At 35.8% G+C, this 16,376-nt stretch overlaps 1 protein-coding gene across 8 annotated transcripts in view; it reads right to left on the reverse strand.

The window, feature by feature from the left end:
- LOC127861009 (transcription factor CP2-like) overlaps positions 1 to 16,376 on the reverse strand; it is a 120,823-nt gene that overhangs the window by 76,757 nt on the left and 27,690 nt on the right. For 7 of the 8 annotated variants that reach the window (XM_052399355.1, XM_052399358.1, XM_052399357.1 and 4 more), the window contains exons 2-3: positions 4,230 to 4,361; positions 301 to 354 (exon numbers count right to left, since the gene is read on the reverse strand). In XM_052399355.1, the coding sequence (XP_052255315.1) occupies positions 301 to 354; positions 4,230 to 4,280 (105 nt within the window). In that variant the 5' untranslated portion in view covers positions 4,281 to 4,361. The remainder of the gene's footprint in view (positions 1 to 300; positions 355 to 4,229; positions 4,362 to 16,376) is intronic. The other variant, XM_052399356.1, reaches the window with a different exon arrangement.

Genomic DNA, 16,376 nt, shown 5'->3' on the forward strand with positions numbered 1-16,376 from the left:
TGCACAGGCTAATCTGGGACGACATTATTTGCGTATGACTTAAACCCTGTTTTTTCAGAACAAGGCTCGTTTCCACGAATTTTTGACTAAAGGGTCATGTTTGTCCAGGTGTTAGTAATAACCGGTACGCAGCAGGGATCATATTTTGGTTGAATCTGGCAGTCATAGACCCAATGTGGTCCAAAAAAAAAAAACGCTTAAAAAATCCAAGTGTTTAAAAAAAAATCCTTTCTCTGAAAATATGATCCCTGACCGTACTCGATGATCAGCAAAATGGCGGCTCTGTATTCTACTACATACATGTATCATTGCTCCTATAATAGGCCTCAGAGAATCCAGCGTGGCAGTCAGGCACTGTATGGAGACAAAGGCAAGGAATCATTGAGCACAACAAACAACAACAACAACTACTACTGGAACGGTTAAAAAAGTGGCAAACATTTTTGTTTTTCCTGGGCAAGCTGTTTTACTAGGTAATTACAAAGTGTGCATACTCGTGTCAGTAACATGCAACAGTTATTTACTGCCTTACTTGTATCAGTATTCAGGGCCCTCAATCTATCAAATCTGCCGCCTAATTTCGGCGGCAGTCCCCCCCCCTGAAAAGTATATTTTTTTCCCCCAAAACTGATTTTTTCCCCTTAAAAAAATGAGAAACAAAATCGCTGATTATAGTTGAAAATTGACTCCAATATATCACTGTCCGTTATATTGCGTTGTCCAATATATCACAAATCGGCTATGGTTATGGCTCCTAAAAATGTGCCGAGCATAATCCCCAAATAAATTGTTTTAATCTGAGAATTTGCGGAGATAAAATCAGGTACAAGCTAGTTTTTTACCATGTTTAATCCAACATTCATAATCCAGTTTTGACCAGATTGTTTGGTTTTATTGTACATCACTGTATCACCTGTGTAAATGTACTGCGATAAACAATAACTCCTCTTGCCAAACATCAGGTCATTTTGGGTGTTAACATTCTCTCTTGAAATTGCTTTGAACTGCCAGAACGCACCAGTGCACACATGAAGGTGTACACAATTTTAACTGGAAATGTCACAAGTCAATACTGACCTATCTCAACAATCTTTGCGCGTTAGATACAGTGTAAAAACTACTTGCTTTTAATTGTTAGGCAAAGCTCCCTCAGTTTGTCAAAATGCACCATGCTTTACATGAGGATAAGATGACGTCATTGTTGATGATCTTGTACATGGGTTTAATTTGTGCATGCTTTCTTGAACAAAAAAACTTGGCAATTGTTTTTGGATTACAAATTTAATTATACGCATTTGAAAATACTTACATGGAATAATGTTTTGTTTTATACCAATGAATAACATATGGATATAACACATACTTCAATAAGGTAGGAAAATAGCGTGTTTTGAAATTGCCAAATTATGCTAATGCATATTTAAACATGCAATAATAACCTGACAATTTATATTGCTCGCCGGATTTATCTAGGTCGCGATCTTTGGACCCCTTCAACCGCAATATATTTGGACTTTTAAATAAGATTACTGTTATATAGATTGAGTAAAAGTCCACCTTTCTGTCCTATAGACAGTCACATATATAGAAATATATGTTTATAACAGTTCAACACAGTTGTTGTGTTTTGTTATAAAAATTCCCCCATTAACAAAAAATTCCCCCTCCTAAGGGCTGCGGACCCCTTCCCCCAAAGTAGTGTGAGGGCGCTGGTATTTATATCACTGTATGGAGACACATGCAAAGAATAATTAAGCACAGCAAACAAAAATAACGACTACTTAGCGGTGTGATTTAAGAACCACCTCATGAAAGAACAAGAGATGTGTTTGTCAGAAACACAATGCCCCCTACTGCGCCGCTTTGATACATGTTCTGGACCTTTGACCTTGAAGGATGACCTTGACCTTTCACCACTCAAATGTGCAGCTCCATGAGATACACATGGGCTCATGTTGCTATGTGAAGGGACATAGAAGTTATTAGCATTTTTCGAAACCTAAATGCGAAACCTATATGCAAAGTGTGACGCGAAGACAGGCAGACAGACGGACGGACGGTCCGATCACTATATGCCCTCCTTCGGAGCATAAAAATGCCCTTAGCCCCCATTATAACAATAGAAATCAAAGGAAATCAGCTGAAGAAGGACAGATCATAACCTAGACGACTGGAAAGGTTACAATATTGGCAAACATGTTTGTTTGTTTGGATTTTTCATTGATTTCACAAGTATTATAATGAAATTGTTAATTTACCCACACAGTTTTTGGGTAAGCTATTTTTAATAACCAGTACTTAGACTAAATGTATGTATGTGTGCCAGTGACTAGCAACTGTTATTTACTGCCATACCTGTATCAGTTGGCACAAGTAAATGTAGAAATAATTTTAAATAGATCAAGAATTCCAAGATCAACTTCCAGTCAAACAACTGAGACAAGAGGGCCTGAAAGGCCCAAAGTCGCTCGCCTGAGATAAAAAGAAATGACCTGTTCTTTGCAGCCCAAGATATCAATGGAACAAATGTTCTAACCAAGTTTCATGAAGAACTAGAAACCGTCGGAGACAGGTGATGCTCCCCAAAGGTGTTTTTTTTGTCACAATATTGCACTATATATTGAGATAAAAGGAAACGTCTTGAGGGGCATAACTTTGGACAAAATAATACGATGGATGGTTTAGCAACTTAAAAATTTCAAAGGGCCATAACTCTCTAAATAAAACATCTAACCAGAACCCACAAATAACATGCGCATCTCCTCAAGGTAGTTAAGCTTCCCATAAAGCTTCATTGAATTCCAGTCAGTAGTTGGGGAGAAATAGCCCGGACAAGAATTGCACTATATGTACAGTTTATAGAAAATTTCAAAGGGCCTTAACTCTGTGAAAAATCATCCGACCATATCCGGCTGATAATATGCACATCTCCTGTTGGAAGTGAAGCTTCCCATAAAGTTTCATTGAATTCCCGTAATAAGTTGCTAAGAAATATCTCAGACAAGTATTGCACTATATGAACAATGGAAAATTTCAAAGGGCCGTAACTCTGTGAAAAATCATCCGACGAAAACCGGCTGATAATATGCACATCTCCTCTTGGTAGTGAAGCTTCCCATGAAGTTTCAATGAATTCTGGTCATTAGTTGCTGAGAAATAGCCCGGAAAAGAATTGCACAATATGTACAGTTAATGGAAAATTTCAAAGGGTCATAACTCTGTGAAAAATCATCCAACCAGAACCGGCTGATAATATGCCATCTCCTCTTGGTAGTGAAGCTTCCCATAAAGTTTAATTGAATTCCGGTCATTAATTGCTGAGAAATAGCCTGGACAAAAATTGTGCACAGCGGACGCACAGACAGACGAAGCGGCGAATATATGCTCCCCCCAAAAACTTTGGGGGAGCATAATGAACAACAAATGGCCCCCCTGGCCACCATGTTTTTTTAACAGACCTGAACCATTTTTGAACTCTTCCAAGATATGTCCAAATTTCATGAAGATTGGGCAAAAAATGTGACTTCTAGAGTGTTCACAAGGTTTCTCTATAGCCATATAAGGAATACTGCCCCCCCCCCCTCACTGGCGGCCATGTTTTTCAACTCAACCAACATATCATTTAGACAAACATTTTGACAAAGTTACATGAAGATTGGGCACCAAATGTGACTTCTACAGTGTTCACAAGGTTTTTCTTTTTTTTGACCTAGTGACCTAGTTTTTGACCCAGCATGACCCAGTTTTGAACTCAGTCGAGGTATCAATAGGACAAATGTTCTGACCAAGTTTCATGAAGATCGGATAATAAATGTGGCCTCTGGAGTGTTCACAAGGCAAAATGTTGACGACCCACGAAGGACGACGGACAAAAGGCGATCACAAAATGAGCTAATAAAATGTGCCTTGTTAGCCTGTCAAAAGTTTCTCAGTTCAAACATGCCTGTTACAGGGTCCAAAGTTCAGATGTGAGTTCAAACTTGCTAAGTTGAAATGAAAAAAACCTCAACCTACCTTGCCAAGTTTCTCATATCATACGCGCAAGGATAAAGAGTCCAATAATATCAAGCTCAGAAGTCCAATCTTGTTTAGTTTACAGAGTGCAAACTTGTCAAAAATCATTACTGTTTTTGGACCCATCACCGATTTCGCAGAAATGCATTCGCAAACAAGAATCACATTACAAGCGCACAGGAAACCAAACTAGCTCCAATTCAGCGAGCCCTTACCGGTGACTGGCTTTCACCATGGTTGGCACCTGCAGACCTGTTTATGGACATCTGTCTCGGCCCGGGGGTGGGTGGCTTCTCGGCCCGGGGGTAGGGGGCTATGTCACTGGGCAGGGAGGGGACTCGTCAGAACTGCAAAGGAAAAGGTTTTGAGTTTACATTCTGATATCGATGATGGTTACTTCTTCTCACTTGTCAGAACTGCAAATGGAAAAGTTTTGAGTTTACAGTCTGATATCGATGATGGCTACTTCTTCAGCTGACTTGCACAATTTTGCCTCAATCACTGGGATATAGAAGTCAGTTTACGCTGGGTGCAGTATGCAGCAATGGCACATTGGATTATTTCCTTCACAAGTACCCATTTATACTTGTGGATGGAGAGCAGCAAAGCCCGGGAATAATTTTTTGCTCAGAAAAAATCAAGTGGTTTGAGCAGGACTCAAAACTGGGACCTTACAATTCCTAGACCAGCTATGAATTAAGTTAGTAATCAGTGTGTTGGCCTGGTGGATAGTGGCCTGGGCAGCGAATTTTTTTTAGGGAAAAGTACTTTTACCAGCCCAATCTGGACGAATGTGCGCGAAAAACCCTGAAATTGGGAAAATTCACATCCTGAAGTCTTCAAATTGGGAAATTGGTGTAATTGATTTTTTGCTCCCAAATACTAGAAAATTGATAACTAAGTGTTGATAAGTTGCCAATATTATATATACTTAGGTTCAAGCAAACGAACTGCATTGGGACTGCATAGGGAAATTAACTCAATGTTGCAATAATTTAGGTATTTTTGAAACCTTCTTTTGAAAATAGTTTTGACAGCAATTGTGAAATTTGTAGTTTTTTCTTAATTGGGAAAGTGCTGTTTTCCAGCACTTTATACAGAAGGAAAAGAATCACTGAATGCACGCATTTAAACTGCAAACAAGCAAGATATAGTCACTGAAACCACTGCCTTTTTTCTTGATTTAGAGAAAGGGCCTACCTAGCCTTAAATTAAGGGGAATAACATACATGTATTTAACAAAACTGACAGAACGTGAAGACATTTTTGAAGGTAAGCTTGCAATTTGGGAAAAATTCTTGCATCATTTTTAAGAAACTCTTGAGAGAAAGAATGTTATAGAGAGATTGCCAAGATTTCTGCATGTATTTGCATAATTGTTCATATTCAAGCATGAAATGAACTCAAAACAAAGTTGACCAGGACAATCTACCTTTATATGTAAGGCAATGTTAGTGGAAACAAATAAGATTTGCTTTTTGGCCTCATAATGCCTTTTTCAAAAATGATCCATGACCAAATTGATTGATAACATAGAGGATATTTGTTGGATTTGGTGGAATATCGATTTTAATTAACCAGTGATCATAGAAAATATATTTGTCTCCAATCACGAGTGAATTAAAATTGATATTACAACAAATCCAACAAATTTTCTTTTTATTTTATACTAACAAATGATATTTTTTGTATTTTTGCCATTCCTGACAATATAATTCCCCTTTGGACGCCCCAAAATGTTATTTATAATACAAAAATGTACATGTATGTTCAATGGAAGCTAATCTGTATGTTTATATAAACATTCAATTTTAATTAACCAGTGATCATAGAAAATATATTTTGTCTACAATCACGAGTGAATTAAAATCGATATTACAACAAATCCAACAAATTTTCTTTTTATTTTATACTAACAAATGATATTTTTTGTATTTTTGCCATTCCTGACAATATAATTCCCCTTTGGACGCCCCAAAATGTTATTTATAATACATGTATGTTCAATGGAAGCTGATCCGTATGTTTATTATAAACATTCAATTTTAATTAACCAGTGATCATAGAAAATATATTGTGTCTCCAATCACGAGTGAATTAAAATTGATATTACAACAAATCCAACAAATTTTCTTTTTATTTTATACTAACAAATGATATTTTTTGTATTTTTGCCATTCCTGACAATATAATTCCCCTTTGGACGCCACAACATGTTATTTATAATACATGTATGTTCAAAGGAAGATAATCTGTATGTTTTTATAAACATTCAATGCAGAATAGTCACCCTTTGTGGTCACTATGGGGAAACCACAGATATCTTAAAATAGTTCTGGTAAAACAATGCAAATTGTGGATAATTTTCACTGTTATTTTTCACTGTTTGGAACAGTAAATTATCAGTTTTAATTTACTGATATTTCCCTATAAACCATTCGAAAGCATAAAATAAACATGAGTTATAACCTTCTGTTGTTAAACAAATTTTAATTCCCCTACCATTTCAGACAAAACAAGCATACTGTAAAATCGTTAATATACATTGCAGTCTTTCTGAAATACCGTCGGTCCTCGGATTTTTCCGATAATAATTTGGAAAATCCGGAAATGATTCTTATATTGCCGGACCTCCGGTAATAAAATTATGGCGAATTTTGGAATTCCATAAGCTATTTTCAGAAAAGTATCAAGGCAAAAGTCGGAATTTACCGAGTTATTTATGAATACTCCAATCATGTAGAATTTCTTGTATGACGTAAGTGCATATTCAGTATCCGAAGATTATTGCTGTGTCACCAATGCAAATTTCACACTTCATCATCACTATACAAGTACATTCGCAAAGGGAGACAATCGATACCATTTAAACTTGGTTGTCCGATTAATTCGTAAGCAAGCCGGGTATTAACACAGGTAATTGTGATCTTCGCGCGATCTGTCAAGAGCTACACGGGAGTTCGAAGTGATCTGTCAATATCTATCATGGGATAGGAAGGAAAACAGAGTATCCAGATATATAACTGGTGATTTCGTTTTCATTTTATTTTTTAATAGCTTTAAATGTTTCCATTAAACTTTGGTGAAGGAGCCAAACCAAACTCTCTCATGATGATCAAACTCAGCACTGCAGATGTTACAGCTAGTTGCAATAATTCAACTCTAAGCTTTATAGCCCAATGGGCTGCTTAGAGTTGCAATGCGCTCTCTCTTGTCCATGGGTGCAAAATGTTATCAACAATGCAAGGGTTAAGAAACACTGAAACTGCAAGAACTTATTAAAGTTTACCTATCTAAACAACAAACTCATCCAAATGTTACCATTAAAGCAAGAAATAATTGATTTTATTGACTTAGGTTTTGTTTTGTACGCTGCATCCGTATTGAAAAATTGACCCAATATTGGTTAGGTCGCAGTACACCAATATTTTGCACGTCGGGTTATGTGCTCCAGCCTATAAAGTCGATAACGATGTGGTATTCGATACAGAATACACTGTTTCCAATTTAAACATAAACATTTCAGCGAGAAAAGTGTGTTGAAACATTGTCGTTTTTTTATAGGATGCATTCAAAGGATAACATCCGTAGGTTGCCATTCAGGTAAATTTAACATGTTTATGAAGATTATTCATTATTTTCCTCAATTTGTCTTGAAAGACTTCTGTTTAGTGAAGCGCACGGATTCGCTGCGCTGAGCTGCACCCATGTTTATGAAGGGGTGCATATGGACTGCCAGAGCCGCCATAGCAAAAATTATCAAAGGCTCTGGGAGTCTGTTTATATGGACTAATGTTAAAGGCTCTGGAAGTCCGTTTATATGGACTAATGTTACAGCTTATGACCCTTCAGCAGCTGTAGACAAGTGGCTGGTAACATTCAATGATTTTATGTAAAATTAAATATTGAATGAGTTTGTTAAGTAACAAACTCAAACCTACATACAGGATCAACAAAGTTGTATCCCTTAATTAAAAAAAAAATAATCCGATATTTTCTCAAAAGCATTGGGATTGACTTTACGACTGGTATAATATTATAAGGTATGCTAGCCTACAACAGCTTAGCAAAATGATTTGTATTTTAGGCTCATGATACGGGGTGATGGCCGTCATTGACTAACTAATTATCAGCGTCCACCCAAGGCGTCTGATGGTTATCCAACGAAAGAAGAAGATAAGTCAGAGGATGTGTCTTCAGACGAGGATTCAGACATTCGGGATGAAGAGACACATGCTAAAGAAGTCTTGGCAATACATAATTAATAAATGCACTATTTGTATATTGATATGATAATTTTAAAATATTGTTAAAAATCTCATCTTTGTTTTTCGTCGTCATTTTTCCTTTTTGGTCCTGAAATGATCAGTCCGGGCCGGAAATGGCTGCATGATTATAGGACCTCATGGCTGGCAATAAAATATTATTTTGGGAAGGACTGCATTGTCAAGAAATTTTGTGATCTTTATTAACGATTTTTGCCGAAACGTTAATTCATGGATTTCTGATTTGTGAACAGAAATGAGGAATTTGTGTCTGTAATTTTCAGTTGTGTTATGTCAAATTTGTTGATCAGTCAACCCACAAAATCATTAAAAATTCATGTCCATTTCATAGTCATGATTTCATGTCCATAGCATAGGCATTATTTTCATGTCCATTGCATAGTCATTATTTCATGTCCATTGCACAGTCATGATTTCATGTCCATTGCATAGGCATGATTTCATGTCCATTACAATAGTCATGATTTCATGCCCATTGCATAGTCATGATTTCATGTCCATCGCATAGTGATGATTCCATGTCCATTATATAGTCATGATTTCAAGTCCATTGCAATAGTCATGATTTCATGTCCATTGCATAGTCATGATTTCATGTCCATTGCAATTGTCATGATTTCATGTTTATTGCATAGTCATGATTTCATGCCCATTGCATAGGCATGATTTCATGTCCATTGTATAGTCATGATTTCATGTCTATTGCATAGTCATGATTTCATGTCCATTGCATAGTCATGATTTCGTGGCCATTGCATAGTCATGATTTCATGCCAATTGCATAGTCATGATTTCATGTCCATTGCATAGTCATGATTTCATGTCCATCGCATAGTCATGATTTCATGCCCATTGCATAGTCATGATTTCATGTCCATTGCATAGTCATGATTTTTGTGTATTTTATGACAAAAAATAAATTCTAAGTGCATATTAATAACCCAACAACCATAAATTAGCTTTAGTGTGAAATCCACCACTGAAAACCCATCTTTCTTAAGTAATTGCCTTGTCAAAACACAGAGGGTGGGGGCTTCCTTTTTCAGCTGAATATGAAGCTGAACTATTATTCTGTGTCAAAAAAAAAACAACCATTCTATGGTCAAAACGCATTACTGGAGCAAACAATTTTGTATTTTCTGAATAATTAATGTAATATAATACTTTCTTGGCAAAATAACTTGAATAAGAATGTGTACCACACAGCAATACATGTATATTGTTGTTTTTAGATTCGCATCCTTAACCCTTTTAATACTAGATAGATACATATTTTAATGCATTTGTAGTCACTCAAATAGTTAAATTTCATTAAAAACCTTTCTTACTAGATTCAAATTGTAAAGGCTTCATTTCTAACCCTTAGATACTGATGAGCAGCAAATAGCATAAAACCTGAACAGATGTGAGTTACTTGCAGGCTGTTCTGGTTTAAGCTGGTTGAAAAAGGCATTTTCACTTTGCTTCTGATGGGGGAAGGGTAAACATCTGATTTGGGCCACTTCAAATTTGATCACAAAAGCTGTGTCAGTTTACAGTTTGCAACATACATTTTCATGACCATACCACTATGTATGACTGTGCTATCACTTGTCACAGTAATTATTAGTTATTATATTAGCTTCACTGCTTTTTAACACATAAAGTTGCAAGTCAAAAACTATATCTTCTTTAGATAATTATTTTTGACAAATTCATTCATTTATTGAATGCATTCATCTTTCTATTTCCTTTATTACTCAGTACTTTTTCTACTAACACCCCACAACCTACCGTAAGAACTCAGTGATACCCACTCATACCTCATGTCTCATGTCAGTGCTACCATAAAATTCATTGTCCGATTCTGTGACGAAATTATATGGTTTAAAATTTTAATTAAATTGCTCAGGTGAGCTAAAAACGCGTATTTAATTAACCCAATAAACTCCACCTCTGTTCCCTGCGAAAGATTAGAAAGGCAGAGCTATGCATGTGCTGTTACTTAATTGGAAGATTGCCATTGAGTAAAAACAAAACTGGAGTTGAAAAATGTGATTACCGGTATATGAATTGGCTTCAATTTACATACAACATAATGCTTTGTAAATCAAAAAGTTGTCTCTACAACAAATTCTACATCCATTATACCGCGATTAATTATATCTTGAATTGTTTAATTCTTTTTGTCATGAACCATCTAATTAGTCAAGACTTCGATTTTAATCAATTTTATGAGTAAAAAATATAGAATTTTCACTGCATTTTACAGTTTTCATATTTGTGTAAGGTCATCTTTAACCCTTTCAGTGCGGGAACCGAATGTTGAAGGCCTTTGCAAACAGTTTGGATACAGAACGTGGCGTCTCATCAGGATCCAAACTGTTTGCTATTCTGATAGCATTCTTTGAAAAAAATCGAAGAAAATGCTAATTTTAGAAATTTAGCAGACAACATTTTAGCAGACGACAAATTTCCCAGCATGCAAAGGATTATGTCTTTACAAAATGGACTGCATACAGCGTACTGTACAGACCAATCTGGGATGGCACTCTACGCACATGCATGAAGCTGCATTCTCCCTAAGCAAGACCCATCAATGTATTATGGGCATTTTCACTATTATAGCTGCATTCTCCCTAAGCAAGACTCATCAATGTATTATGGGCATTTTCACTATTATAGCTGCATTCTCCCTAAGCAAGACTCATCAATGTATTATGGGCATTTTCACTATTATAGCTGCATTCTCCCTAAGCAACACTCATCAATGTATTATGGGCATTTTCACTATTATAGCTGCATTCTGCCTAAGCAAGACTCATCAATGTATTATGGGCATTTTCACTATTATAGCTGCATTCTCCCTAAGCAAGACTCATCAATGTATTATGGGCATTTTCACTATTATAGCTGCATTCTCCCTAAGCAAGACCCATCAATGTAGTATGGGCATTTTCACTATTATAGCTGCATTCTCCCTAAGCAAGACTCATCAATGTATTATGGGCATTTTCACTATTATAGCTGCATTCTCGCTAAGCAAGACTCATCAATGTATTATGGGCATTTTCACTATTATAGCTGCATTCTGCCTAAGCAAGACTCATCAATGTATTATGGGCATTTTCACTATTATAGCTGCATTCTGCCTAAGCAAGACTCATCAATGTATTATGGGCATTTTCACTATTATAGCTGCATTCTCCCTAAGCAAGGCTCATCAATGTATTATGGGCATTTTCACTATTATAGCTGCATTTTCCCTAAGCAAGACCCATCAATGTATTATGGGCATTTTCACTCTTATAGCTGCATTCTCCCTAAGCAAGACTCATCAATGTATTATGGGCATTTTCACTATTATAGGTGCATTCTCCCTAAGCAAGACTCATCAATGTATTATGGGCATTTTCACTATTATAGCTGCATTTTCCCTAAGCAAGACCCATCAATGTATTATGGGCATTTTCACTTTTATTTATTAATTATTTACAATCATGTAATACATTTTTCTAGCAGCCAGGATAGCATTGTATCATTGTAAAACGCGCATCAACATTTAGTTTTGCAACTTTGAGGTAAAAACCTGTGCACTAAACATGATCAAATACAGTACTTCTCTTTCTACTGAAAGACTATAAACCAAGCTTCAATAAGTGAAACTTTTATTTTATTGAACTTCATTTAATTAAATTCCAAAGAAGGGTTTAAAATGGTCAAAGTTAAAATTGACAATTAACAGACATTTAAATGTGTAGTAGACTGGTACAACAGAAATGATTTTGAATTTTGTTATTGCCATGTAAACTTTATTTAACCCCTGTGCGAAGAAAGTACTTGATTTTGTTGACAAGTGATTAAAACGCTACTTGCTATCTCAAACATTGGTTAACACAAAAGCAACAGAAAAGTTTGTTTTATCCTTTGACAAAAACAAAAACGAACTGAAAAAAAATTAAATGAAAAGAAAACCCTAAAATACAAAAACATATATCAATCAATTCACGATTGATTTAGTGGTACAGTTTCCTCACGTTATAACTGCTGACGTTATAATTGCCGACATTAGGCTTAAGTTTATAAACGTCCCTTTTGCTCTTTTTTCCAACCCCATGTTCGATTTATAAATCGACCAACTTCAACCTTGACCCTGAGTTGGAGTTATTAAGTGTGCCTGTAATATGTGTAGATCCTACAGTTAGTGTGCCCATAATACGTGTAGTTCATACATTTAGTGAGCCCGTAATACATGTATTTCATACAGAACAAGATGTGTTTGTGAAACACAATGTCCCCCTATATGACGTTTGGCCTTGTTAGATGACCTTGACCTTTCACCACTCAAAATGTGCAGCTCCTTGAGATAAACACGCATTTCAAATATAAAATTGCTAGCTTCAATACTGCAGAAGTGACATTACATGCGCAATTTTGACCCATATATTTGACCTTGAAGGATGACCTTGACCTTTCACCACTCAAAATGTGCAGCTCCATGAGATACACATGCATGCCAAATATCAAGTTGCTATCTTCAATATTGCAAAAGTATTCATAAAATAAGCGATTTGGGCCACATATATTTGACCTCTGACCTTGAGGGTGACCTTGACCTTGACCTTTCACCACTCAAAATGTGCAGCTCCATGAGATACAAATGCATGCCAAATATCAAGTTGCTATCTTCAATATTGCAAAAGTATTCATAAAATAAGCGATTTGGGCCACATATATTTGACCTCTGACCTTGAAGGATGACCTTGACCTTTCACAATTCAAAATGTGCAGCTCCGTGAGATACACATGCATGCCAAATATCAAGTTGCTATCTTCAATATTGCAAAAGTATTCATAAAATGAGCGATTTTGGCCACATATATTTGACCACTGACCTTGAAGGATTTTACTATTTCGGGTCATCGTGACCTTGACCTTTGACCTAGTGACCTGAAAATCAATAGGGGTCATCTGTGAGTCATGATCAATGTACCTATAAAGTTTCATGATCCTTGGCATAAGCGCTCTTGAGTTATCATCCGAAAACCGTCTGGTGGACGGACGGACCGACATGAGCAAAACAATATACCCCCTCTTCTTCGAAAGGGGGGGGGGGGGGGCATAATGAGAAAACTGCCCCCCTCCCAGCAGCCATGTTATTCAACTGACCAGAACCATTTTTTAACTCAACTGTCGTATCAAGAAAACAAATGTTCTGAGCAAATTTCATGAAAATTGGGCCAAAAATGTGACTTCTACTGTGTTCACATGTTTTCACTATATACATATAGAGAAAAATGCCCCGCCCACTGGCGGCCATGTTTTTTCACCGATCTGACCATTTTCAAACTTGTCCGAGATATCAATAAAACCAATGTTTTGACCAACTTTCATGATGATTGGGCAAAAATTGTGACTTCTAGAGTGTTTACAAGGTTTCTCTATAGCCAAATAGGGAAAACTGCCACTTCACTGTTACTCCAATATAACGCTCTCCGTTATAACGCTGAATCCAATATAACGCGGGTGGGTCTTGGATCCCGTTTTTTCTCCAACCTTCCATTTCTGATTCAAATCCATGTTATGCAACTTCATGTATTTTCAGACATTTCAAAGATGGCGCGATCACATCTTGATTGCTTTATTCAACCCTCCGTTGAACCGATTTTAATCGCTTCAAGGTTAAACAACACCAACGGCTTATTGGTGTTAATCTGTTGTGTAATGTCAATAAAGGTGTGGAAAACTCGTGTGTCAGTGTTTATTACATGTATTCCCTATCAGAGCAGTTCGATGCGCTAATTTCTATAAGATAAGTGCAAGCGGAATTATTATAAAATTAAAGTTATTCAAAACGATAAAACAATCTTACTTTGATATGATTGCAGTTTGACTATATTAAAGGAGCGGCTATGAAATATACTGCGCACAGTATAAAAGTTTTCTGTCATTTCATTATCATTCTAGTATTTAGTCATTTAATCTTTCAGTTCGTGTACGAGAAATTAATTAAATAATCCGGACGATTTATATACATGCTTACGCAGTGTAATTGTTAACAGAGATTCACTTTGAAAGCTCTGCCCCATGATGCACTGTTCTCTTTACACTTCTGAAAATGGCATATGCATATAGTTGTGTTAGTGAAATTCATATACATATTTATCGTCATAAATGTTCAAGATTATTATATTTTAAGTGATGTTGTAACTTGATTGGATTATCGGATAAATGTGCACATAAGAAAAGCGGTATGTATACCGTTATCGATACGATTCGGTTTATATGCATGTATTTGCGGATGAAAACACAGCATGGCAATACACAGGACCTATATTATAGGCTATACTATACCTGTTTTTATAGCCCCCTGCAATAAATGAGCTCAAAACTTTTAACGCGGATCTGTTTATAACGCTGTTGCGTGGCTTGGACCCCGTCATCCGCGTCATATTGGAGTTAGAGTGTATATACATAGAGAGAAAAATGCAAATTTTTTTTTTTTTTTTTTAACTTAAAATATATCAGTTCACCTGATCCGGTGTAGAAAATAGAAAGTGTTGCATAATTAAATTATCTGTTGCATTGAATTTGTTTTAAAAACTGTAAAATATGTTAATGATTATTTAAGACTTTCCTTATTTTCCTCAAAATCCGGCGCTTCACACGATTTTTTTCACCTCAAAAAAGGCCAGGCCTTTTCTCCAAATTCAGATTAAAAAACCTGCACTTATCTCACATGTTCATAATACTTTGTAAAATTTTAATAATAAGTTATCAAAATAGTCGTTATTTACAAGTTGACGGCTTCTTTGAAATATAAGAAACACTATTTACATGCGATAATTTTTCCCAATTGAGCCAATTTTGCGAATAATGTTTTCCCCAAAATGGGGGTTTTCACGACGCGAAATTCCCAAAATTCCAGTGTGGCGTATTCCCAAAATGGAGCGGAAAAAGCCTGTATATATATTTTTTATATTGTTTTAAAACTTTCCTGCATAGATAGTAAAATCCCGACTCGAACAATTCCCCAATACATCCGTTTCAACCAGACTCTATTACTGTATACTTACTACTTTTCAAGTTTCTCTTTATTACCCGATACTCCCGTTTATTCCGTTTTTATAAATCACTTTCTGGTAAATATTTACGATAAAAGCTCTCAATTATTTCTTTAACACAAACCTTGCCATTTTGCTATAGTATCAAATAAATTTTAAGTGACTATTTATAGATTTGATTAAATATTGCCTCTGAACATGCGTCAATCCCCTGACGTTCAAAACACATACAATACACATGAAGCGACGTTGTACATGCTGCACATAATTTTCGCGCTATTTTTAATTGAGAAAAAGATTTGACACGAAATAAATTTGCACTTCTAATTTGAAGCAAGAATATTTTAACGTTGCAGTAACATATATATTCGGAAGCGTGTTTCGGATTTAAAACGCGTTAAGATCAACTTACGGGAATGGGTTTCGGATTACAAATTTAATTATTCCCATTTGAGATTTCAACAAATATTAACATTTGCGTTATGAATTCAACGATAATTTGTTTCAACACTTTACGGGTCGAATAAATGTTTTGACTGAATTATGCATGAAATTCACGTTGTCCACAAGGATTACGGCCGGTTGCCAACATCAGTCTTCTAAGTATTGATTATCGGACGAAACATTTACAAGTGTGCGTAATTAATTCAACGAAAATTTGTTAAAGCGCATTACGTGTCGAATAAATGTAAAAAAAACGAGGTGAATCAGTTCTATAAATGGACATGATGAAATATACATGTACTGGAATAAAATTGTAATCGCATACTTATAACCGGGAGTTATTTGCACAACTTACTTGCTATAAGTAATTAATTGTTTACCACTTGCAATTAATTTCTCATATTAATTATAAGTCATATGTAACACTTGTTTACAGTAAAAAGGTGTGATGATGATGCCCGAAACTGTCTTTAATGTACTGTACTGTACTTGTTACTGGTTTTATATTAAGTAAATGGTTTAACTTCTTGCTAATCAAGCTGCGATAAACTCTTACTTCGTGCCCGACGTCAATCAAAAATAATGGTTG

This window comes from Dreissena polymorpha, chromosome 15, assembly GCF_020536995.1.
Source record: "Dreissena polymorpha isolate Duluth1 chromosome 15, UMN_Dpol_1.0, whole genome shotgun sequence".
Classification (NCBI taxonomy): Eukaryota; Metazoa; Mollusca; class Bivalvia; order Myida; family Dreissenidae; genus Dreissena; species Dreissena polymorpha.